This window comes from Anser cygnoides, chromosome 5, assembly GCF_040182565.1.
Source record: "Anser cygnoides isolate HZ-2024a breed goose chromosome 5, Taihu_goose_T2T_genome, whole genome shotgun sequence".
Classification (NCBI taxonomy): Eukaryota; Metazoa; Chordata; class Aves; order Anseriformes; family Anatidae; genus Anser; species Anser cygnoides.
The window spans coordinates 1,755,509-1,782,059 of record NC_089877.1 but is presented as its reverse complement, the minus strand read 5'-3'; the positions used below and the strand labels follow the sequence as shown (position 1 = coordinate 1,782,059).

General features: G+C 34.9%; 1 protein-coding gene across 4 annotated transcripts in view; it reads left to right on the top strand.

Annotated features, from left to right (window-relative positions):
- Nucleotides 1-23,818, top strand: part of USP47 (ubiquitin specific peptidase 47) — a 51,633-nt gene extending 27,815 nt beyond the window's left edge. For all 4 annotated transcript variants that reach the window (XM_048070107.2, XM_048070104.2, XM_048070105.2 and 1 more), the window contains 18 exons: nt 401-568; nt 2,957-3,088; nt 4,229-4,305; nt 4,588-4,643; nt 7,066-7,178; nt 8,072-8,176; nt 8,935-9,142; nt 9,549-9,664; nt 10,673-10,792; nt 12,145-12,916; nt 14,561-14,736; nt 14,913-14,993; nt 16,084-16,199; nt 17,576-17,694; nt 19,406-19,536; nt 21,336-21,383; nt 21,474-21,604; nt 22,389-23,818. In XM_048070107.2, coding sequence (XP_047926064.1) covers nt 401-568; nt 2,957-3,088; nt 4,229-4,305; nt 4,588-4,643; nt 7,066-7,178; nt 8,072-8,176; nt 8,935-9,142; nt 9,549-9,664; nt 10,673-10,792; nt 12,145-12,916; nt 14,561-14,736; nt 14,913-14,993; nt 16,084-16,199; nt 17,576-17,694; nt 19,406-19,536; nt 21,336-21,383; nt 21,474-21,604; nt 22,389-22,563 — 2,844 coding nt within the window. In that variant the 3' untranslated portion in view covers nt 22,564-23,818. The remainder of the gene's footprint in view (nt 1-400; nt 569-2,956; nt 3,089-4,228; nt 4,306-4,587; nt 4,644-7,065; nt 7,179-8,071; nt 8,177-8,934; nt 9,143-9,548; nt 9,665-10,672; nt 10,793-12,144; nt 12,917-14,560; nt 14,737-14,912; nt 14,994-16,083; nt 16,200-17,575; nt 17,695-19,405; nt 19,537-21,335; nt 21,384-21,473; nt 21,605-22,388) is intronic.
- Nucleotides 23,819-26,551: the final 2,733 nt, after the last annotated feature.

The window sequence follows — 26,551 nt, the reverse complement described above, 5'->3', positions numbered from 1 at the left end:
CCAGCATGCAGCATACTTAAATTTGTGTTTGAATCTGTCTTGCTTACAAGTGATAATGAAAATGTTTTGAACCTTTGAATGCTGAAGTTAGTCCATAAAACATTAATGATTAATAGAACACTAATTGTTCTTACTGTAATATGTTGACCCTGTCCAGTGAGTTGGAATGGAAGACATCTTTTTACTGTGGATGAAAATACTTCTGGTCAAATCAGTTCTGATCAACAGGGTATAATAGGACTTATTATCTGATATTAGACCTACAAGTATTTGAATCAACTTTGTAAATGGAATAGGCTAGTATCTGGTGTAAGCTTGCCATTTTGCAAACGTTTTCATTTCTTGTTCCATGTAACTTTAAATGTTGTATAACAGTAGTTTGTCTTTTTTTTTTTTTAAGAAATCTCCTCAGACTGAAAGTTGCACTGATAGTGGAGCAGAAAATGAAGGCAGTTGTCACAGTGATCAGATGAGCAATGATTTTTCTAATGATGATGGAGTTGATGAAGGAATATGCCTTGAAAGCAATAGTGCAGCAGAAAGAATTTCTAAAGTTGGCAGTGAAAAGGTATGTTTAAAAAATGTTCTGGGTCTGGTTGCTGTGGAGTTAAGTTCACAGCAGCCTGTATGATGCCAAATTTTGTATTTGTTACTAAAGCTGAAAACACCAGTGTTTTAGCTCCTGTTGAACAGTGCTTGTACAGTGACAAGACTTGGTTTCTTGCTCTTCCCATGCTATGAGTATGGCTGGGGGTGGACAAGAGGCTGGGAGGGGCATACAGCTGGGACAGGTGACCCAAATTGACAAGAATGATATTCTGAGCTGTATTCCATGCCATGTAATGTCATCCTCAGTAAGTTAAAGCTGGTGATCTTCTGACGACCTGGTGACGGTGAGTGAATGCCTTTGCATCATTTCTTTTTTCCTTCACTTACTAAACTCTCTTCATCTTCACTGACAAGTTCTCTCACTTTTGCTCTTCTGGTTAATTCCAACATTTCACTCAGGGAGAGGAGGGTGTGATTGGGTGGTTGCTTAGTTGTTGAAAGGAGTCAGTCCACCACAAATGTAAATAATTATAAATAATTGTTACTTAACACAAGAGAAGCCTGCATTTTTATTCAAATTTCAAAAATTGACACAACGGCAAAGGAAAGCATGCAACTGATGGCAAAATGATACAGATGAGGCCAGGGGAACTGTTAAACAGTCTCATCCGTAGTTAATATAAAGAAATCGGGTTGCCAGTCAGCCTAGGTTAGCAGTCATCTTTTTGTGGGACATAATTGCTGAAGATCTTAGAGAAACTTAATTGAGTTTTCTTGCCAGTAGAAAATTCTTTGAATCTTAAGTTTTATGTTGATGTCTACAGTGGATACCTCACGTACCCTCGTTCAGTGAACACATTGGAAATTTGGCCAATAGCTTTTATTCTGACTTGTTAGAAAGCTGATTGGCCATGACTGTTAATTTTCATTGATACTGAAAGACTTGCATTTTAAACTGTACATCTGTCCCTCTTTGCATGTACCTCAAACCATTTGAGAGGGTTTTTTGAGCGTTCTGACTACTGTCCACGAGCTGAAAAAAAAAATTACTTGATAGTCGCTTGATTAGAACAAGGACAGAGTATTGTAATGTATCTGATGCAAATGTCAAGGCCTGCTTTTGACAGTAGCTTTGGCCAACTAGCAGTAAGTTTAACTGCTTGTCAAGACAAAACAGGCTTAACAGTTACCTTGCCAACTTTTTGGGTTAAGGTATGTTAATGGATGCAGTATAATTTAAAGTATTTCTTCTGTGTAATCTAAAAATACTTATTTCTTGTAACACCTATTTGAGTCAGTATTGTTCAGCATTTTTGAATGTCTACACAGCAATGGTGGTATGTCCTTAATACATATCCTTTCATTGATGAAAACAGTTTTTAGACAGCACGTTCGGAGTGTTGTGAGAGAAGTTAATGTAGAGTGAATACTGAAAGCTGTTACTGTTTTGCATTATACATTAAGGGGCAAAAAGAAGTACTGGAGAATGCAGAGAGAGATGATAGTAAATAAGCCTAAAGTTTGTAGCTACAGGCAAGTTGGTCATTACTTTGCTTCCTGCGTGGAGATATGCTTAATACCTATCTAGCATGAGAAAGCTAATTTTGGATAATTTTTAGAGAATACTAAAAACTTTTAAGCGATATGGTAAAGAAGTAACATACAAATTCTAAGAATTACAAAAACACAATAGATGCATATGTATTTGGAATGAACCAATATAGTTCTGAGTCTGCTTGCCATCCTAATGAAAATGTTCATCCTTCAACTGAGTACTTGCTCTAAAACTTACTGTTCTATGGTTTAGGAATAGTCTGATTTTTTTTAAAGGCATTGGTAATTGTTTTGATGGTTCCTCTTTGGTGTTACTGATTTTTTTTTAAACGTGTGTAGTATGCATTTTCAGGGTTTGTTTTTTAGCCTGAGGATTATTTTCAGTAATGCTTAATGCAAGTTCATACCGTGTTGTGTTATTCTGCTATTTCCTCCTGGGTATGGAAATGAAATAAATTGGTATATGTTTCTGTTCTTGTGTATCTTCACAGTCAGAGCTTGTTCAGAAAAGAAATAACACTAATGCATTAAGCCGGTTCTTGAAAAAAAGGCATGTATCTCAGGAAAAAAAAAAACATGCTTCCATGACTTAAGTTACTTGGTCTTTCTTGTCGCTCTCCACCATACAAAGGGGAAATTTCTCTTCATTTCTATTATTATATACTCCTGTATAGTATTTAGCATATTGTAGCTTGAATTTTAAGTTTACATTGCAGTAATGTATACCTGTTACACAGATTAGTTTTTTAATATACAACTATTTATATACTTGGGTTCATGTAATTGTTTTTGTAAAATCATTTGGTTACCTTTTCTTAATATATTTTATCAAAACTTTTTCTTTTCTCCTCAGAATTCTCTACTGTATGAGCTCTTTTCTGTTATGGTTCATTCTGGAAGTGCTGCTGGTGGCCATTACTATGCCTGTATAAAATCATTTAGTGATGACCAATGGTACAGTTTTAATGATCAGCACGTTAGCAAGGTAAGAACAATTTCGCTACCTTAAGTACCCATAAATGAACCAATGAGCTTGTATTTTTCACTTGTGTTTAACAGTTGTTTCATTAGCTTAAATGATTTGTAGATTTTCTTTGTGTTGTTTTTTGTATGTTGTAGTGAGGGGTGGTTATTAGTTGTATTTACTTCTTTGTCATTTTCTCTCCCTGCCCTTTCAGTTCTGTTTCCATCTACTGTCAGTGCTGGTTACAGATTTTAGCCCCTATCTTTTTGAGGTTGGAGTCTTTTCAGTTCTCTTCTTCCACACCCCCCCTGAATTTTAGCATTGTGGTGTAAGTCAAAGAACAGTTTCCACTTGCAGGTAGCAACATGTATCAGCATGCCAACGTCATTTGCTAGCTGTGAATTACACTATGACGCCAGTTTTCAGTGTAGCCCCTTCTATGTGGTCTATAGTTGCAAGTCAGGTTTAATTTTAGTCCTTTTGTCTGAGGCATGATCTATTTCAGTCAGAAATCATGCAGTAAAACCAGAATGTAACAATAGGTGTCTGGATGGTATTACAGCTGAGTCCACCTGGTTCAGTTGAGACGCTAGGTCATTTGGATCTTGATTTAGCCCATATAAGGGGAACAGTTAATTGGTCTTCAACCTTTGATTGCTCTCCTGTTTATTTCCTTCAGTTTCACTGTGTTCCCTAGTTTTCTCTGTAAGTGTAATGTAGGATATTCTTTCCATGACAATTTAAGTGTAGTTCTCCCTCTATTGTAAGAGAAACTTCGTAAGAAATAGGCTCCAATTTACCAGGCTTTATGGTGAATTGTCATGACATGCCATAAAGTGTTGATGCTGAGGGAGGGATGATTTATAAAGAAGCCTTTAGTCACACACAGACTGTTGGATTTAGAATTTGGCTTTCATATATATGCTAAGAATACTTCCTTGCTTAGAGAAGTGTATTTGTAGATCTGTTAAATTCATAGTAAAATGAAGAGGCAGATCACTTTGAAATGGATTTTTTTCACTCAGCAAATAAGCAGATCTGAAATACTTAAAAAAATAAAAATAAAAATAAAATTAATATTGGGTTGATATGTAATGACATTTTTTCTAATGCATATTGATTATTGCAAGTCTCTCAAATAATAAATTGATTTTCTGTTAGATAACTCAGGAAGATATTAAGAAAACATATGGTGGATCTTCTGGAAGCAGAGGCTATTATTCCAGTGCTTTTGCCAGGTTAGTACTGCAATATTGCATTCTTTTTTGGTGTTTAGCATAATCGAATGATTGGCCAAGATGCATGTGCTTAACACGGTAGCTGAAAAATAGAAGTGGATGGAATAAAAGATGATTAAAATAGCATGGTGTTTATTTTTGAAAATCATTTTTGCTTAGCATGTTACTAAGATATGTACAACATAGTTCTTTATGGGGTGGGCAGGGGGAGCAAACCAGCTTTTGAAATGAATGTTGTCCTTCTATCTGATAAATTCAGGTAACTTTTTTTTTCTTTACTAGCTCCACAAATGCATACATGCTAATATATAGACTGAAGGATCCAGCCAGAAATGCAAGTAAGTATGCTTTGTAGTTCTTAACTAGTAAGATTCTACTTCAGGAATAGGACTTTCATTAATATAGTATCTCCCTAATTTTTTTGAGGGTTGTGGTATCGGTATTTTTAGGGTAAGATAAAGTAGCTTTCATATAGGGAGCCTTCTATTACCGCTTTTCATTACTCTTTTAATAGTAAGCCCTTGTGATCATTAGGAGGCCATCACAAAGTAAACTTTCTGATTTTTTATGTTTTTAGTATTTTCTATATTGTGGATTTGAAAGAGAAATATGCTGGGTGACACAAACTACACTGAAATGTACTAGTGCGTGCTTGATAATAGAATAAAAATACTGACTTTTAAATGAGTCAATAATGAGAACTTTTTTTAAATTTATAAATTTTAAATGAGAACTTAATAATGACAGGTTAACATTTTATAACCAGCCCTTACTTTTTGTTTGTTAGGAGGTAAGGGACAATACTATAAACTACACAGTGAAAAACAGATTTTGGGATTTCTTGTTTTTTATGCCACTTTTTTTAAACTATGCCACTTATTTTTATGCTCTAATTTAGTACACCAAGGTTTAGAGGATGACTATCCCCATATAATAGTGGGCAGGCTGTTTATTCTTTCAAGTATGTCCCAACAGAAAATGAGAACTCAATTTGGTTTCAAAAGTGGAATATCTCTTTGGAGGCCTAATTTCAAGATAATGATTTTAATAGGGTTAGATTAATTTTGTAGGGTTAGATTGCTCATAATACTAATAACCATAATCTTTCAGAATTTGTTTGTCTTTTGTGGATCTTTTAAAAAAATATTTTTCCTTAAAAAATCCATGTTTCTCATTTAAAATCTGAGCATACCTAAATGTTGCAGTAGTAAGTGAAAGCTTGGTATAATAGAGCTTTGGTTTTGAGCTGAGGTTGAATTCCAGCATTTGACATATTGATCATATGACCTACTCGTGCATATATGTGAAATTTTATGTCCAGTGGAGGAGGGAGTAAAAAATATCTTTGAAAATAGCATTTTGTTTATCTTATCTTGCTGCTGTAAATATTTTAAAGGGGACATGAATGGTTCTGTTTCCATTCATTTTTTTAATAAAATTTTGAATTGAACCACGATGCTGAGGGTGACTACTAGCAAGAATAAGGAAAGAATTTAGAAGTGCAAGGATAATTAAATTAGCTTTAATGACTTTTTTTTTGAATACAAACTAAAAATCAAAGCTTAAGCTGAATCTATTGAAAAACTAAAACTAACAAGAGTTGTAACTGCTTCTGTATCGGTATATTTTTAAATCTCTTGGAGCAAATATGTCATTTCATGCCAGCATCATAATAAACACAAAACACATCTATTTTTTGCAGAAATCTATTTCATAAGACAGAGTACTTTGAGACATGTTAGGAATATTTATCTTTTACTGTTTTCTCCATAAAGTTGAACCATGATATTTTCTTTGAGGAAGTAGGAAGGGGAAAAAAAGCTAACTATCCCCTAAACTCAATTTTGCTGCCTTCTAAAAATATAGTTAGTTTTAAAGTAGCAGTATCTGAAGTAGATACTTTATATAATTTTAAGTGGATTTAGCACAAGGAGGGTACTGTTAAAACAAAGCTCTGTATCAACTAATAAAGTAGTAAGTATTAAGAAAAATAATAATATTGGTTCAGTGTTTAAATGATTCAAACAATATTTATTCTGAACACGAGTGACTTCAAGTCGTGTAAAGATAAAATAACTTTTATTTTTAAATACCAATAAAGAAAATCTTTGGGTCAAGAGCTGTCTTTGGAAATAGATTTTCCCATATATTTTTAAGATTGATAATTGCCTAACAAGCAAATGAAAAAACTAAATCCATTATTTCAGATTTCTTGTATACACCAAACCCTTTTCTTAATTTTGAAAACTTGTTTGCTAAGTTGCTTGTGATAAGCATAACACAAGGATTGTGAGACAACTGGTTCTTTTTCAGTGTGAAGTATTGCATGTCCTTTTTTTATGTAACAAATTATCATGAAGTACACTGAGCTGTTTTAACTGCTATATTTTATCACAATACAGATAATATTTTGGTTTTAAGTTCTTTCACTTTCTACAACAGACTTTTATTATAAAAGCAGTCTTGTGAGCAGTCATCATTATTAGAGTATTTCTTTACAACAGTAAAACTTCCCTTACTGATACTGGAATATTAATTTTCTTGTGCCGATAAAATTTTCTGCTATCGTTGACTTATAATCCCCAAGGGGAAGGGCTGACTTCAGTTCCATTTAAATCATGAAAAAGAGAACAGGACACGGTTGAGTGGGAAGTTTAGGTGAAGAAGGAATAAGCCAATAAAGTTAATTAAATATGTCCAAAATTCCTAAGATGTTACCCTACAGTGGAAATTTTTCCTTTTTTTTTTTATTCGTGACAGAGTTTCTTGAGGCACATGAGTATCCAGACCACATTAAACAATTAGTACAGAAAGAGAGAGAATTGGAAGAACAAGAAAAGAGGCAACGGGAAATAGAGCGCAACACTTGCAAGGTTAGAATTTCTGCTGAATAATGTAATGATACATTTCTATGTATTGTTTCTACTATAAATTATAAATTGTAACTACAGTGCAAGGACTTTTTTGTGTTAAATATATGTGTGTTAAAATGAAATGTACACCTACTGGAAGCTTATACAGAGTAGAGGGACCTGCTAGAAAAAAAAACTCTAGCCTGGGATCACTTGATTTCAGCAAAATGAAAATTCCAAATTCCCAAAAGTATGTAGTGCTTTATGTAAAGTGTTTCGTACTTAGAAGATCTTTTCATATCGTGACCCTTTGTGTTGTGAAATTTTTCATAAACTGATTTAAACTAATTCTTTGACAGAAAGAGGGAAAAGATTTTTTGACCACAGATTAGATAAGAACAGGACACTTAAGACATACAAGCATGTCTGTCAGCTGGTCTTCCTAAGAATCAATTGACTGTTAGGTTTTCTACATCTGTAAAATAACTTAGTGTGTTATGTAAAGGAATTTAACACTCATTGTCCCTGTGTGCATTTTCTTTTTGGAGGGAGTGTTTTAATTTTTAATTTGTACTCTGTCTGCAGTTTAAAGGTATTCTGATCATTGACATTATATCCCAGATTGCAAAAGGTTAGACTTTTGTAGATATATATACATATATGTATCTTTAAATATATGTTAAATATATTTAATATATATATTATATAAATATATTTTATGTATATTAAATATTATATATACACATATAGCCAAAAATAAAAACACATATATATATATATATATATATACACACACACATACATACAGTAGTGCTATCTACTGTGCCTTTCAAGTTTCCTATCTGCAGTTGTATCTGCAGCTGAAAGGAAACTCTCCTACAGCTGAAAGCTAGTTTCTCTATTTTGTTTTGTAGATTAAATTGTTCTGTATGCATCCTACAAAACAAATAATGATGGAGAACAAATTAGAGGTTCATAAGGACAGGACACTGAAGGAAGCTGTGGAAATAGCTTACAAGGTATGCATAACAAAATATTAAAATTGTTAGATGTAATATTTTCACACACATTTTCTGCTGTTGTATTTTCAGTCTTTGAATTTTTAATGCTGTGGGGGTGTTTGTGGGTTCGGGTTTTGTCTTTACTTTTTGAAGAGGGGTTGGAATTATTGACTTGCGTTAGGCAATATGACCCTTATTGTAAAATTACATTAAGAGCTGCTGGTAGACTCTCCGTAGCTTCAGTAAGCTGAGAGAATTCTGTTCATTTGTATTGCCCTAACTATTTTGCATTGGATTTGTAATAAGAGAAATTTCAAGAAACTTCCTCCATAGCTAATACAATAACACCAGTTGGCACCGAAGTGTCACTTAATTTTTTTGCCTTCCGCAAGGAGGTAGAAGTTGAAGGCATGTATTTTTGCTTACCTACCTATACTCTTTAGTTTTTGCCTTATGCATCTTTGGCTCAGAGTGCAGCCAAGGATTTTGAGTGGAAGATGCATATGACTTCGTCAGCCCTCTGAGATGCTCTTTGGTATAACTGATACCTACGAATGTATTTCTGGAGCCCGTTTTTACATTTCCCTCTTTGGATTTTGATGCGAGTTTCTGTATATATAATTAAAATAGTGTGTATGTAACATACTGTATGCGTACATGTTTTGTTCTAAACACAGTTGAACTACATGGATTCAAAGTATTCTTGGATGTGCACATACTGAGGAAAAACTAAGTTCACAAGTAAGCCATTATTAAATTATATTTTTTTTGTTTAGCTAATGGATTTAGAAGAGGCTGTCCCTTTAGATTGCTGTCGTCTTGTCAAATATGATGAGTTCCATGACTACTTGGAACGATCGTATGAAGGAGAAGAGGATACACCAATGGGTTTATTACTTGGAGGTGTCAAATCAACGTACATGTTTGACTTACTATTGGAAACAAGAAGACCTGACCAAGTTTTCCAGTGCTATAAACCTGGTGGTAAGTCATGTAATTATATGTAGACAAAAATAGGCTAAAATTATGTATTGCATGGTGGTGTGAAAATAAAGCTTGTGTAATGTGTGAGAGAAGAAAAACTTTGATTTCATAAAATTTAGTACAGTACTCAAAGCACATACTGTGCTGTGTTGCTATCATGCTTCTTACTGAAGTTGGCCTAAGGTAAGCTAAAATGTGTCAAACTTTGGAACTCTTTTGCTTCTGGCATTAAAGTTGATCTGAAAATGAACTTCTGAAATTGGACCCCTTTTCAAATTCTTTACTATTTGTATGTATTTAATGAACTCCCCTAGCCAGTATATCAGGAAAACTATATGTATATTTTCTTTGCCTTCTGAATTTTCTTCATATGTCTGTGGGTTTGCTTTTCCTCTCTTCCCTACAGAGGTCATGGTAAAGGTTCACGTAGTTGACCTAAGGACTGAATCTGTTGCTCCTCCAATAAGTGTACGAGCGTATTTGAATCAAACCGTTTCAGAATTTAAACAGCTAATTTCAAAGGTAATTTACAATTGTTTGGGAATTTTATTGCAGAATTTTAAATCATTCTGACTGAAAATCTCATATGTATATAAAATGAGATCTTGCACCCTTTACAGCTCATTTATGCTGTGTATCCTGTCACAGGGTTTGGTTAGTTACAGTTGAGCCTGTCTGCCAAAAGGAGCAATCTGCTTCTTCTGTCCATAGTTCTACCCTGGCTTTTGCACAAGCTTAGCCACTGCCTGGCCCTGTTTCTTACTAATTTACCAGATAATCTGCTTTTTGGAGAAGCTAAAGAGTGAAGTTTGATATTCATTTGGATTAGTAAGTTCAATCACCTCCCTGATTTATGCAATCAGCAGCAGAAATAGTGAATTGTTACCATATAACTGAAACAACGTGCAACTTTCCCTGTTGGCTTCAGTAATTAAATTTGACATCTAAAGCTGTTCAGTCTCCCCACAAGCCCACCTCTTCATCCCAGCTGCTACTTAAGATGTAGAATTATTTTTAGATGGTTGTAGGCCATGGAATCCATCTTGGGCCAATGCTGCTTCCATTGAACAGGAAGAAGGCAACCATTTTACTTAATCAGTTCTGTGTAAGTTTGTTCAGTGGTGGGTATAACTTCATAATATTCATTATGAAATGTAGTTTCTGTCTTTGAATTCAAGCTGGCTAAGTGTTAAGTGAACAGTGCACAAAACTGGGTTTATACCCTAAAGAATGGGACTGCTTCCTTTTATTACTAGTCTCTCACATTATGCCAGTTCTCTGTTGAGCCATTTTAGTCCTCTGATTTTATGGAAAAACTAACACTGTGTGTCAAAGGATGGAGGAAAGGAACTGGGACTGAACAGGTTCAGGATGTTGGGATGTATTTCCACCCCCCACACACACACCCCTTCCTGGTCTTTACAAGTCTTAAGTCAATGAACAAACCTTCTCCTTTCCATATGATTAATCTTCAAATACTGGAACACATATAATAATGCACATTACCTTACACTGAATGTCTTATTTTAGGCTACACACCTGCCTGCTGAAACAATGCGGGTAGTATTAGAACGTTGCTACAATGACTTGCGTCTTCTGAATGTTTCCAGCAAAACGCTGAAAGCTGAAGGCTTTTTTAGAAGCAACAAGGTAGGTGCTCCAGTTTTTGAACTGTTCATGTATTTATAGACTTCACTGTTGTGTTGTAACAGGTAGGAATGTCTGTACGGAGTTTATAGGAAAAGTTTTTTTTTACTTTCCTCTGAAGTACAAAGTACTGTATTTTTTTGATAACTAGCAAATACTGTGATGCCAATGAATTCTGTAGGCTGTATATAAAACCTAGTGTACATAACAAGGTAGCACATGTGCAAAATCAGAAATCTGTGTGATACTCTGTGGCTAAAGTGATGGCTAAAAACTTTACAATGGAGATTTAAAAGTCAACTCTTAGGGCAAAAGGGTTGGCATATAACTATGAAACCCAAATTGGTTTTAAACATTCTCAACAGCTATGCCTGCTCTCAGAGTTAATTTTTAATAGGCAAATTTCAAAGCTAAGAGCAAGTTTTTGGTGGGTCTTCATCTTAAATTCAGTAACTTTTACTGTGTAAATCCCCCTAGCCAAATCTATACTTTCTAAAAACATGTTGAGTAAACGCTTCCGATTATAGTTGTATAATAGAATCCTTCAGGTGGAAGGGACCTTCAAGATCTAGTCCAACTGCCAGACAACTTCAGGGCTAACCAAAAGTTACAGCGTATTGAGGGGTTGCATTCAGAAAAAGAGTAACTTAGTGCTTAAATAATATTTGTAATTAAATGCCATCTGTAGTGTTGGTCTCTTCACTATAGTAGCAATAGCACATCTAGCAGTTTTGAATATCATTTGGGTTTGAAATTAAGGCTGAAGATCACAGTATCCTGGATGAGCAAAAATTAGTGAAGGCCTTAGTTTATAATTCAGCAAAACAGTGTCATTGACTTGTTAGTCAGTTAGTACAAAACTTTTCATTTCCCATGGTGGTCTTTGGAAAGGAAAAAGAGAAATTTGATCACTTGTTTTCTAAATTGCCCTGTTGTTTACCCGTGTATGCATTTAAATATTTCTTTTTTATGATGCTATACTAGAAAAATAAAGACTATCTGTAGTTGTTGGTGTCACTACTATTGTAATTAGTGTTACTGTACAAATGAAGTGTGTACATTGAAGTGATACCCGAGTACACTTCTAAACATAAAGCTTCAGTTTCCAAATAGTGCTTATTGCAGCTGGTTAGTTTGGTTACAAGTCACTCCAATCTTAATGTGACCATGAAAGTAAGGAAAACTTAAGCTATGGACTTCTTAGTTTCTGTCTCTAAAAATCTATTTTAAAATGGTTGCTAAAAGATGATGTTGCTTGTTGACATTATTTCTAATGTGCGCTCAATCCTATCTGTTTGCTTTTGTAGCTTTTAATGTAGTACTACATGATAAAAACACTGCTATTTTATGTTCAGGTATTTATTGAAAGCTCGGAGTCATTAGATCATCATGTGGCATATACAGATTCTCATTTATGGAAACTTTTGGATCGTCATGCAAATACAATCAGACTATATGTTTCATTACCAGAGCAGTCTCCTGGATCTCAGTTTAGACGATCAGTTTATCAGAAGCCTAGTGGAGATTCAGGCAACTTGGATGAAGCCTCTGAAAGAGTAAAAGGACCTGTAGGCAACATGAAATCTGTAGAAGCGATTCTGGAAGAAAGCACTGAAAAGCTTAAAAGTTTGTCCCTGCAGCAGCAGCAGGAGGGTGATAATGGAGACAGCAGCAAAAGCACAGAAGCCAGTGATTTTGAAAATATTGAATCACCTTCAAATGAAATAGACTCATCAGCAGAAAACAGAGAACTTGAAAACCAAATTCAGATTTCTGATCCAGAAAATCTCCAGTCTGAGGAACGGTCAGATTCGGATGTAAATAATGATAGGAGTACAAGTTCAGTAGACAGTGATATCCTTAGCTCTAGTCATAGTAGTGATACTTTATGCAATGTGGACAATGCACCAATTCCCTTGGCTAATGGACTTGATTCTCATAGTATCACAAGTAGTAGGAGATCAAAAGCAAATCAGGGGAAGAAAGAAACATGGGACACAGCAGAAGAAGATTCCGGAACAGACAGTGAATACGATGAAAGTGGCAAGAGTAGAGGAGAAGCACAATATATGTACTTTAAGTCAGAACCCTACACTGCAGATGAAGGTTCAGGAGAAGGGCAAAAATGTATGTATTTTTTATTATTAAGTGCCTTAAATGATAGTAAAGTCTAGATTACTTTAATTCATACGCTCTGTTAAAAAGTAATGAAAGCTTTGAAAAGTTTGATTTTTGTATGTAAAATTAACTTTAATGAAAGTGCGAGGATGAAATGTGTCATGGTCAGTTAAAACCTAGCTTAATTTTCGTCTTTCAGTCAGTGATTTGTACTTAAACTGCATGTCTTTTTGTTCTTAAGAATTGAAGTTGCATCTATCTAAGATACATCTGTTTCCTTCTATGGAAGGTATCTTCTGAAGAACAAGCTAAGTTGTCTTCTAGTGAGAGGAAAAATAATTGCATTTTCTGGGGATGATTTACCTGTTCCAGAATCAAGTTAATTGCTGTGGTTCACAGAGCAGTAATTCTGTTAACGTTTAGATTTAAAAAACTGAAAACTCAAAACTGAGAATTCAAATATAATCGATACAGATACACTTGATATTGATCATATAATTCACTAGACTGTTGCTTTTACATTGATTGAGCCACAGTAGGTACAATGAAGCCTATGGCAAATTGTGACAGTGATAGTATAAGTTCAGTGTAAGACCCTAAGTACTTTAATTTTCATTAAAAAGATAAAATTTTAAAACAGTGCTCAGTAGCTATGTATGATTTATAATTAACATAAGAATAATTAAAGAACAACAGGATACAAGATAAATATTTTGAAAGGCAAAGGTTTTCTTCTCGATCCAGAAATCCTGATGTAACAATACATAAGGAATGTTTTTGTTATTTTCTTTGTAAAGAAACATTTTCATTTTTCAAGTCACATTGAGAGAGATTTGATAGCAACTACTTAAAGAGTTTGAACAAAATGTCTGATGGAAGGACTTTTCTTTGTGGCTAATCTTGAGCTACTTAAATATGAACAGGTTTATAATTTAGTTAATTGTTCATGTAGCAAGCTATGTCATACTGTATTTCTAATTCCCAATGATCATAGTGTAGTTTGTGGTGAAGTCTATATTGCAAATATTAAGAAACACATTTTCTGAAGATAAATCACTTACTTTGTTTCAAAATTTCACATAACCAGAATGTTTTTTCCATACGTTAATAAAAAATCGCTCAGTGAAGAACTTCCTTAATGTAAACTTGAGCTTCCCTTGTGGTACCATGTGGCCTTCCAGAACAGAGAGAACCAAACTTTTTAATCCTGAAAACAAGAGAAGAATTTATGGCTTGTGCCTAGCCATCCCTATCTCAGATGTGCTGAGTTAGATGTGCTGATTCTGTCTCTCTCTCAAGCCAGTGGAAGCCTGTAGGGAATTATCTGCAAATGCTCAGTGTGATTGACTCTGTAGTCTTAGTGAAGCAAAGTAATGTATTCTTCATTCAGTACTCCACCGATTGCAAAACAGGGCAGTTTTGGGACTGCTTAGTCCTTTCAAGACTATCAGCCCATGTGAAATACAGCAAAGCTTGTAAGGGTTACAGTAAAACCTTCATCAGATGAAATGTAAATGTGGCCATTAACTAGAATTTCAACTTCTCTGTACTGTTTTGCTGCAAGTAATGACTGAATATATGGAAGTCATGTTCTAGAATGCATTTTTTTGTATCTCAGTGTTTTACGCCATTTTCATCTTCATTTTTACTTAGGGTTGATGGTACATGTTGATAAAAGAATTACACTGTCTGCCTTCAAGCAACATTTGGAGCCCTTTGTTGGAGTACCATCCTCTCACTTCAAAGTCTTTAGAGTCTATGCCAGCAATCAAGAGTTTGAGAGTGTTCGGCTCAATGAGACCCTTTCATCGTTTTCTGATGACAATAAGGTTATTCAGAAGTTATTTTGAATGATTAAAAATATATCGGTACAATATTCCAAATTAAAGAACTTAATTTACAACTTTTAATTACTTTATAGGTTAAATCACTACGTTTGTCTTGATAGCGATACAAAATGTAATTTTGTTGGTAGTTACTAACAGATACTCCTTCCTCTTTATAGATAACTATTAGACTTGGAAGAGCCCTTAAGAAAGGTGAATACAGAGTCAAAGTCTATCAGCTTTTGGTAAATGAACCAGAGGTAAGGCGTTGATTGTTTCAAGATGAATAGCGATTCATGAAAGTTTTATTAAGTGCCTTAGCCAAGATTTTCTCTGAAATCTTGAAGAGAAAAAAAAGAACCCTCTTTTCTCTGTACTTTACTGTAATTTTTTCTTGATTAAGTAAGGGAATTAGAGGCTATTTTTGTTCATGTTACTCAATGTATGCAGCTGGAATGTGATCTATAGTATACTTTTCAGATGTTTTTGTTTCTACAATGTATATAGAGGACAAATGAAAATAACTTTTTCATTAAACTTATGAAAATCATGTGTTATTCTTTCCGAATAAAAAACTGTCTTTGTTTATTTTTGCAGTTTTCAATAATAAAGTACAAATATAACTTGTTACAATCATGGTGGGCAGGCAATGCTTATTGGGTAGGTTAGCTAGATACTACTAGTTTCTGCATAAGACAATCCTGAAGGAGTGCTGGAAACAATATTGCGTCTCTTGCCATAATGCAGCTCGCTTGCTTGTAGCATCTTTTGGGACATGAAAAGTATAGAAGTTGACTTTACTATACAGAATGCAGTCTTTAAAAGTTTACTTATTGTGCCCTTAAACTCTGATTTTACATTTTGGATAAAACTGAAAATTATATATTAATAAATCATAAGAGGCTGAAGCTGTACTGGTAATAGCAGGCAATAAGAATAATTTAAAAATTATTTCTAATCATGGTGTTCTGGTCTCTATTACCAATGAAACTCAAGAAAGTGGCATATTTATTACTGTGTAGTTTATTTTAAAAGCTTATTTGAAATTTTAAAAGCTCTTTTCAAATTGTTTAAAACGTTAATATAATAGTAGCAATTAGTAATTCAGAGACCAGACACTATTTCTGCAGTGGCTTGCATTCAGATTTTGACTGTCAAAACATGGTTTATACTCAATTTGATCCCAATTTTAATACTAATTCTAATCAGACTACCTTGTTTACAAAAAGGCATTGTAATGATCATTTAGCTAGGTAAATGGGACTGGTCTCAAAACATGATCAGAAGGCAAATTTACATATTTTTTTCCCCTTCTAATAAATTCTTTAATCATTTTCTATTTGTTTACAGCCATGCAAGTTTCTTCTAGATGCGGTTTTTGCTAAAGGAATGACTGTCCGACAGTCAAAAGAGGAGCTGCTTCCTCAGCTTCGAGAACAGTGTGGCCTGGACTTAACGATTGACAGGTAAAGAGACTGCAGTCAGGGTTGAAGTTAATTGATTAAATACAACTTTAAAGTCTATTTCCTCTCATGTGAGAGAGAGGAGATTAGGAATGGAGCAGAAATAAGTTAGTTTCATATTTGGATTTGTGAATTGCAAGCATCAATTTAGCAATTTCTGGCTTTCATCTCATGTAGAATTATAGAGGGAATAATATCGATGTAGAAATGCCTGTGTACAACTTAATTACAGGTTTAGATCTGAGTTGTTCTGTTCTCTGTAAGAATGATTTTCTTCAGAAAGAATAGCAATAAGTAAATCAGTTCACAAAAAAGCATTCATGACTCCAGATGCAGGTCCAGTGTAAATCACTGCAGCAAAACTGTCTAGTGCATTATCGTAGGGTTTGATTACAGTACTTATCCAGTACCATCTTTCCACTCCTTTATCCATAAAGGGTATCAGTTATCTTATCAAGGCTGAACTCATTTTGAGGTCTTGATTCCACATACTCCTTGCTGTCAATTTCAAATTACGTGGCATATACTGCGGATTACCTGACACGGTGTATTAATTGGAATTAAGAAAAACTTGTAAAAACAGTAGGATCTGGTAAGCAAGCGGGTGGGGCCTTAACATATACCTGAAGTCAGGCTGCAGTGAAACCCTGGATGACAAAGTGGTCCTTTCCTGCTGAGATAACAAATAGAAACCTAGATGTGGACCAGGTATTTCTCCTTACCGCGCCATGACTTGGCTAAAGGATTTTTGTCTGCCATGCTAGGGTTATGTTGTCTAATGCCCTATAATTATAGGGCACATGACAAAATTTGACCACTTCTGTGCAGGAAAACCATTACAATTAATTTTTTACTTTGTTTAATCTCATTTTAGTTGTTCATGTCATTATTTACCAATATTCAAAGCTTATTTATTTTATCTTCTGACTGTATTGATGCAGTAGAACTAAGTGTATAAACCAGATACCAGTGCTCTTATCCTCCTCCTCTCCACTTCTTCCACAATCACATCCAAAAAAAAAAAAAAAGGCAGGGATAACTGTTGGAAGCCTTTGGGAATATTCTGCATATACTGTATGAGAAACTGTTATCTTCTTCCAGGTGGTCCTTTTATATTTCTTGCACTGAACAAGCATACACAGGCTTGTTTTCTTTGGTTGATGCAGCACTACCAGCCAATGGTGATACCTTGCTGTCAGGATTATTTCAGAATGTTAAAATCATACCTGATAAACCTAGCCCATACTCTGTATGAATGAGTTGTATTTCAGTTCTGTCAAAAAAAAAAAATAAAAAAAATTCAATTTTTAATTCTGTGGCACTGCTAAGCGGTTATGAGAAGATAAAAGTTTACTGTTTTCTCCTTCATTTATTTGCAGGTTTCGTCTACGAAAGAAAACCTGGAAGAACCCAGGCACTGTGTTTCTGGATTATCATATCTATGAAGAAGATATCAATATTTCAAGCAATTGGGAGGTCTTCCTAGAAATACTTGATGGTAATAATGATATACCATGAAGAGAAAAGTAAAGATCATGTTAGAGATTTTTTTTATTTAGAGAATATTGGAAAATATGCTTCCCTTTCTCTATATTTTTAAGTCTAATAACACTGAAATTGTAATAGCATTTCATTAGGAAAAAAAGAAGAAGCAAAAGAATTCAAAATAAAAGCTTTGCATGAAGTTGTGGGAGACTGTGCAAGTGTAGTTTTCCTGTGGCTGTGATATACTAAAGGTCTAACAGCATTATTTTATGTAGTTGTTTGGAAACTTGTGGACATACTATAACACAGTATGCAGTTTTGTGTTTTCATTGTACTTAAAAGTAGCAGTATGTCTGCCTATACCTTATGCTTTTATTTGTATTTAATTTTTGAACTGGTATTGGTGACATTTGTAAATACGTGTGCGTGTACATATATAACTTCTATAAGGCAGCACAATTGTTCAGTAATTTAGTTTCCAGACAGAAGTGGAAAAAAAACACGTTTTTTGTTCTAAAATGCTAACTTTTTGAATAGACCTCACTCATCAGAATAATTATGGACTTAGATTTTAGCAGATTTTTTTAAAACATTTGCTTAAATATTACTAAAAATACAGCATTTAAGTTACCTTTGTATATACCCTTAAATTTTGGATTCTGTATGCAAAAGCGTAATTTAAGGGGAAAAAGATAGGCCAACCTGTTTTCCCTTTTACATGTCTGTTGATGAATAGATGTGGAATGTGAATTCCATTTGCTCAGAAACTTTCACAAGCATACCTGCCTTAAGGAAGTCTAATAGAACTGTTATTCCAGTGCCGTAAGCTCTTTTGGACAGCTGTAGTCAGTCATGGTATTCTACATCTTTAAGAAAATTGTGTCAAAACAAGTATAAGAAATTGAAATGAACGTGGGAGGTTCAGCTGTCCTGTAGATTATTCCTAGGGAAATATCTATCAGCTCACACCTGAATTAAAATTTCAGTTTAAATTTTTTTATTAGTTTTAGGTTAATTGTTCTGCTGTTTGTGTGGTGAGTTGGGTCTTGAGGTAACTACTTCTTAGCCTAGTGCAGCTCGCCTAGTTCACAGAATATTATAGTTAATACTATTTTATAGACTACAGGGCTTCCAAGTATTCTGTAATATTTTGTGTAACTAAGGCTTTCCAAAAAGCATGCTACTTTGATCTAGTTGTAGAAAATTCAGCAGTATCCCACTGTATTCTGTAATTTGTATAATCTAGAAGTGAAATGTGGAAAGCTTTATTTTGGTAAAGAAAGTGAAGCACTTGAATAAATACCAGATTTCAGAGGAAAGTAATGCAAATGCAAGGTCTGGAGGTCAGCCTCTGGTTGGATGGTTAGCTATTTTCTGTGTAACAAAGGTGGGTGCGATAGAAGAGTGCATCCTGAAGAGGAATAAATGGCATTACTCATAAGAGATGTTGCCTATGAAAAATTCTTTGAAATGAGGAGATAACAATGAAGAGTATAAAGAATTCCTGGTCCTTCCTCCCAGTTCTCTCCCACCTCTTTTTTGGTAGGCTTCTTTCAGCATCTTTCAACATACTTGGCTGGGTTACTTAATATTTAATAGACAGTTCATATGTGTATATGTAGTGCAATCTTCCATATTTGAGTATGCTTATACTATGGAAAACCCCTAATTTTAAATAAGCTATTTTGTGACGTTAATATAATAAATTTCTTTCTCTTTCTTAGGAGTAGAAAAGATGAAATCCATGTCACAGCTTGCAGTTTTATCAAGACGATGGAGACCATCAGAGATGAAACTAGATTGTTTCCAGGAAGTCGTGCTAGAAAGCAGCAGTGTTGAGGAATTAAAAGAGAAGGTAAAACATATAACACGATGCAAGTTTCTTGTGATTCCTGAAAGCCTTTTTGATGTCTTCTGTTGGGAAGCACAGAAGTATTGTAGCTACATAAACTTGTTCCTTGGTGATTGTATTTTTTTTTTGCAGGAACTGAGAATATGTCCATTTCTATCACCAAAAATATATGAATCAGCACCTTTACTACTTAGTTTCATGTAATGGGCAGTTGTCAGAGTATTCAGGTGAATGCATGCAAAAAAAGTCATACCTTGAACTTCGGGAAGCATAATATTGAACTCAACCTCTGTCTCATCCGTGAAAAACACATGAAAGAAAAATTAAGCTATTGTCATCCTGTTTTTTTCAAGCTATTCCAAAATTATTCCAAAATACTAAACCTTTGTGCCTCATCATATTTGAATTTGAGCTATTGTTCAGGGACAGTGTAATTGTAGCAGGTAAATTGAACTGTATTTGAATTAGAAATAAATATGGGTTTAGTATGCTTTTTTCTCTTAAGATCAGAACCTTCTAATAGGCAAGCAGATGTGCTATGCTCGCAGAGTATCTCATTGAGAATTTTTATTAGTCTAGTTTGTTGCAGGCTTCTTAGAAATGTTTGTTTATATGTAGTGATACCAAGATGAAAGAAACCCACTGTGGATGGTGATGACAGCAGAAATCCTATTCATCATTTATAAGATAGGGGTTTGTATATATGCTGGGAAAAGGAACATCATTCAGCTTGTGTCTTCATTTTTAGCAGAAGTGAGAGTTGGCTTTTCCTTTCTTGCAGGGAGCAACTTTAAAGCCTCTTGGAAGGAATGCTGCTAACTTTTGCTCACATCAGTAATTTCAATTTGACACGTCTGTGGTAACAGATGTTCAGTCAGCTCTCTCCATTCAGCCAAATTGTGTTAGTAGAGTAAGGCTAATGTGTTTCAGGAATTTTTCTAGGTTTTGTTAGTATTTTTTTTATTTAGCCTAGTTTCCTAAGGAAAGGGGAGTTGGAAAATTTTACTGGCTGTTAGTCTTTTTTCATTGATTTAATGATGAGAACGAACACACCTGTTTTGACAGCAGAGTTTATGGAGGCAAGAATCTTAGAAAGGAGATCTCCAAATTTTGGGGGACTAAGAAGCCAAGGATAAAAATCTATCGAATTTAGTGTGTGCATTGCCATGGGCACAAGACTGCGGCCTGCACTTGAGTTAAGGGCCAGACAGTGAGCCTGTGTGCACCATGCAACTGCTCAGCAAAGGGGACATCACTGCAGCCACTCGAGGCAGAGCTGTGTGATCCTGTGAAGGGTAGTAGGCAGTAGGAGGAGGAGACAGGAGGGATGATGCACCTTGTGCACTGGGAGATGCATGTAAGGGACAATTGCAAGGGAGGAGAGCAGTTAAAGGTGCTTGTTGGGTAAGGGGTGAGTGGGTATCATGGTAGGAAGTGCAGGTGTATGTAGATGGAATTTAGGCGTACAAATTTTGAATTCACTTGCTCTCAGGTCCACTTGATCATAGTAGCTTTCATTGGATACAGGGAAACTGACAAAGACTCCTGGACCTAGAGGTTTAAAGTGAGGCAGCTGGTCACTCTGTATCTTGGAACTTGGATGTTATTGTTTCTATTTTAATTTTTGTCACCTCCCTATAAAGAGACAAACTTGATGAAACTCTGTCACAGCAAGTGTCACTTGTGTGACATTGTAATTTGAAAAATACCTACTTCTGGATTTGGCAGGTCTATTGACTTTATGTAGATGTGGCTAACACTGTTTTGGAATAATAAATCAATCATTTTTTTCCACTTCACAGCTGAGTGAAGTAAGTGGAATACCCTTGGAAAATATAGAGTTTGCAAAGGTAAGTATTTATTTATTTATTTATTTTACATTTTATTGGCATGAATGTGTGACTGTATATTTTACTCAGTAAATAATTGCTTCTTCTCAGGGTAGAGGAACGTTTCCATGTGACATTTCCATACTAGAGATCCACCAGGATTTGGACTGGAATCCTAAAGTATCAACATTGAATGTCTGGCCTCTGTACATTTGTGATGATGGTGCAGTAATATTTTATAGGTATGTATTTTATTACAGTATAGTAATGCAAAAAATCTGTTTAAGATTTGAGGGGTGATATAATCAATAGAAGCTTAAAAATATTCTTCCTTTTTCTTGAAGGAAAAATGCTTGTGGTAGATGGTTGAAAACATTGAACCAGAATACGTATGCATCTCAATTTCCTGCAAAACTAGATATTAACTATTTTAAGAAAACAAACACTGTTCCCTTTTACTCACTTCTTTCTCTGAAATCATTGAAAATAATACAGAATACAAAAAATAGTTGCTATGCTTGTGTGTATTTGGATTTGTATTTGGAGACTGCGGGGTGGAACGTAATTAACATGTTCCTTCTACAGTACTTCTCGTAATGTAAATTTGAGGAAACGCTGGTTGATAACATACTGGCATTAATGAAGGAAATTGTTTGGGAGAATAGCTGGTAGTTTCTAGTAATGGCTGGCTGACATGCTTCTTCTAGCTGTTGGGGCTGTGGCAGGATAAAGAACAGTCAATCGTAGCTGTTTACAAAGAACAGGAGTGATCAGTTAGATTGAATAAAGTCTTGTTTCTTGCTGCTTTCTGTTGAGTCTGCTGTCTATTAAAATACTGAATGTTGCTGTTTGAAAAGCAGTTTTGGATTAATGTTAGTCAATGGAGAAGAGGAAAAGTATTTGCATGGAATATTATGCTTAGTTTTGTTACTTTACTAGGCTGCTCTAATAGGAGAGAAAATACAGAAATCTAATTGTCATTGTATTAAATTTAACATAGCTTTTAACATGTGTTTTTATTTTTAGGGATAAAACTGAAGAATTAATGGAATTAACAGATGAACAGAGAAATGAACTGATGAAAAAAGAAAGCAGCAGGCTCCAGAAAACTGGACACCGCGTAACCTACTCTCCTCGTAAAGAGAAAGCACTAAAAATATATCTGGATGGAGCACCAAATAAAGATTTGACTCAAGACTGATACTCGCTATAGCATTTTCCCTGGGGAATTTTTTGTCTAAAATAAGAAGGTTCACTACTACTGTGTAGTGCCATTACGGCAGGACACTCATTAGGTGTAAAGCGCTGACACCAGCACTGATTGGGCTGTGTTACCAATCAGAAGCGCAGTGCCCCGTTGGGTCACTGTTTGACTTGGAATCATGTTGTGCACTATAGTCAAATGTACTGTAAAGCTAAAAGGGATGTGCAAATAAAAGATTAGAACTAAAAAGTGGGTGGGGAGGGAAATGAGTGGAAATTTTTGAGGACAGTGTGCACATAGTAGCTAGTAAAACTAGCCTCAAACAGGATACTCATAGCTTAATAATAAAAGCTGTGCAAAGGCCATGAAAGAATCCTTTTGTTTGTTTCACTGATACACACGTTACCTCATCAGACAGTCTGAAGTAAATGTTAACACATTGGTTATGGAAAAGCAGCAAAAAAGGGTTAAAATGTAATGGAAGTAATGGAATGTAATGGAAGTGCTACAAGTCTAAGTCTTGAGAATGTTTTCCCATAAAACAGGTGGTCTGAGAGGTCTGTAGAAAGCTGCCAGCCAGGGGTTACTTCATTTTTGCAGAAATGCTGTTGAAAGGTAAACTTGGTTTTTAACAGGTTACAGAAGCCAATGAGCAGCTCTATTATATTGCATCCAATGCGTAAATAAAATTTGCCCTAGCCATTTAACAGAACTGCAGTTCAGCTATTTACCATGGTATTTCTTTTCACATATCAGCATTCATTGTGTACATTTGAAAGTGTAGTTGCCTATTTAAATTTGTATTCTTTTTGTTTGACAATGCTGGGTACTTTAGGGTTGTATTCCCCTTGTTAATGAAGTTTTTTGTTTTGTTTAGCTACTTTTTTGTACATTTTTGTTTTTGAGACTATTACAAGTTCACATCTTCTCCACCTGCTGAAAGTCATTTTATTTTTTCCTGGAGTTGATTCAATAGCTATTCGTAGTCAAATATGTGGGCAACCTCTAACACCTCAACATATAAACTTGGTAGTTCAGTTTGTGGTGCAAAGACTTATGCAGTCAACATGATTTCATTGCAAAGCCTAGGAACAGCAATTTTTTGCTTTGGTCCATAAAGATCAATAGAGAACAATTCTCCTTAGTTTTTGAAAAAACACCTAATTTATAACAATCAAAAAATTTTGGTAAACTTTTTCATGCCAGATGCTGTTTACAACAATGAACATGCCAATAAAACATTTGTTCATTCTGTTGCATTTTACTCATTAAATGCTGTGGTTTTTATTTAAAAAATGGCAGAGTTATTTCATGGAAATAGACTTTTCCAAGGCAATGTCAGAATTGTAAGCCTGTTTGTATATTTGTGTATATATGGACATTACATACATAGAGTATTATGGGAATTATTTTGAACCTTGTCTGCTGTTCCTCTGGATTTATATTTGCACTGCATTTTTCTTCAGTTGTTTTCTTTTCAGAATTGAATTCCTTACCAGCGAAACTGCTAGGCTTGGGATATGATTGGCAGCTAAGTTTTGCTCCAGAGAGAAAAAATGGAGTCTGAAGAACCAAACTTCTGGTTTTCTGCTTGCTGATACACAGTAACCTAAAAAGCCTGAGGAATCCAGCAGCTTGAGAGTCAGGCACTGCTGCACAGAGGAATTCCCTCGTTCTTCCTTTTCTGTTTAAGCTGTGCCACTTCATGTCCCACACAAATGAGATGGAAGCAGAAGGAAGCATGGTGTGGGTACCATCCAGTAGGTAGAACAGCTTCATTAAACTGCCATTTACGTGTGTATAGGCTGCTGAGGGATCCTTAGAGTTGCTGGAAGAGGTAGAAGTAGTGTTAACTAAAGAATTCCAAAAAATTGCTTCATCTCTAGCCCCATTTAGGAAACTTTAGTTAAACACTTTTTTTAAAAAAAAAAATAAAAATTTAACCCTGTAAGTCTTGATTGAAAGCTGGATAGAGGACAGAGAGGTATCCTTATAATGATTACCTCTCCAGTGGTACACTTCCTTCTATGTATTCATATTGGAATATATTCTGGGTTATCTGGGAAGATATTTTGCAGCATCAGCTTTACATTCTGATAATTTTGATTTTGTGCATTTTAAAGAAACAAACAAAAAAACCTTGAGTTTCTAATTAGTAAGACTTCTGCAGAGTTAATCTGATTTCTGATTAATTCAGGGGCTGAGGCATCAGGAAACTTGAAGGGAGTATAATGTTATCCTTATATAGGGTAGTGTTTATGGACAGTCCTTGCTTTCTTAAGTACTTTTTTTAACAGGAAAATCACAATGAAATTTAACGCCTTCTGATTGTATGGAAGGGTTGTCTCTAAAGCACTGGAATTTTGCTTGGGATAGAAGGAAAGGTAAATTCATTGTACCATGTCAGAGAACACATGTATGTGTTGGGGTGAGAATTGGTGGTAGAAGAGAATCCTTAAACTAAAAGCCAGGCTGTTCTGATGAAATAACCTTCTTGTTCATAATGATAATTATTCACATTAATTCTGCCACTCAAGGAATTTATTGAAAAGCTTTCACAGACCTGAAGTGGTGAAAGACTTGAAGGCTAGTAGTGGAGTCTGCAACTCTTTTTGTCAGATTAGACTTAAGCAGTAGGGGATGATGTTTGGGAAGAAGCTCCATGAAAAATTATTTGTCTGGAGCCTCATGACATCCTTCAACATGTCCAATAATAGTGAAATCTATACCTCCAGAAATCATTAACAGTGTAAAAGCCATCGTAGCAAATGGCTAAGATAGCTGGGAGCCAGGGAGTTTGATGGATCAGATTTTGCTCTTAGCTTGATACTGATTTCTTAAATCAATGACCTGTTAAAATGGTAATGATGATATTCATATTTTGTTACACACAGATTATAATACCTATGAAGTGTATTAAAAGCATGAACCACTTTAAGAATCTTCTCTGAATGTAGATAGTCAACTGGGAGAAGTGTAAATCTCTGAACATGAACAAGAAGCAATTTAGGTTGACTCGCTGCTCAGAGTAATCAGTTTGTTTGCTGCCTTTATCTCTCAAGAAGACTAAGTGATAACAGAGTGTAGTCTACAGAACCCTCAATTGATCTTATGCAAGAAGGTGTGTTCATAGTGCAGAAAGCTGCCATACGTGGCACTGTATTTAGCTCTAGCTTAGGAATAGCCTTGTAACTACAGCTGAGCTATTCTTCTATATATTGATATTTATATATTCAGTGTATAACAGAGAATCTATATTCCTTGTATTCAGCCCATTTAGCTGTTTGTTCTGCAATTTTAAATAATAGATTTTGCCCCTGAGAAATAAAGCCCTGAGCAGTCAAGTTGAAAGCTCCTATAGAGAAAGCAATTTGTTCTTGTATGCATGTAAGTACACACCATTAGTTACTTATATGGAAAAAATGTAGACTTTTTCTAGTGCAGTGGGGTCATACTTCCCTATGGAAGTACAAAACTCAAGGGATACTCCGTAGCTATAGAACACCATTTTTCAGTCATACTGAAGTTTGCTGCAGAATGATTGACTTCCATTGTACACAGCTGAAAAGATGTAGGTATATTCATCTAAAAAGGTAAGCAGCCTTTCTTTCCATCCTTCCTCCCAAGATGTGTGTGGCGGTGGCAGGTAAAATCTGTATGTTGCAGCTTCACCTTTCATACTTCCTAAAGAAAAAAAAATCACTGAAATGGCATAAAATCGGTTGGTTTTGTTCCAGAAAAATAATTCCACATGTATGTGCAGGAAATACTCAAAGGTAGCTTGTATAGCTCCTATTAACTTAAGATTATGTATGTTTGTGTGTGTGTTTTAATGAGTGCAAGTTCTGATATATTTATTTCTACTGTACAAGGGAAAAGTACTAATCCAAAAGAAACACTGATATCTTATTTGTCTTTGGAAGGTTTGGTCCAAAGATGGAATTAATTCAACAATAATTTGAACATGCGGGTTTGCACAGAAAAG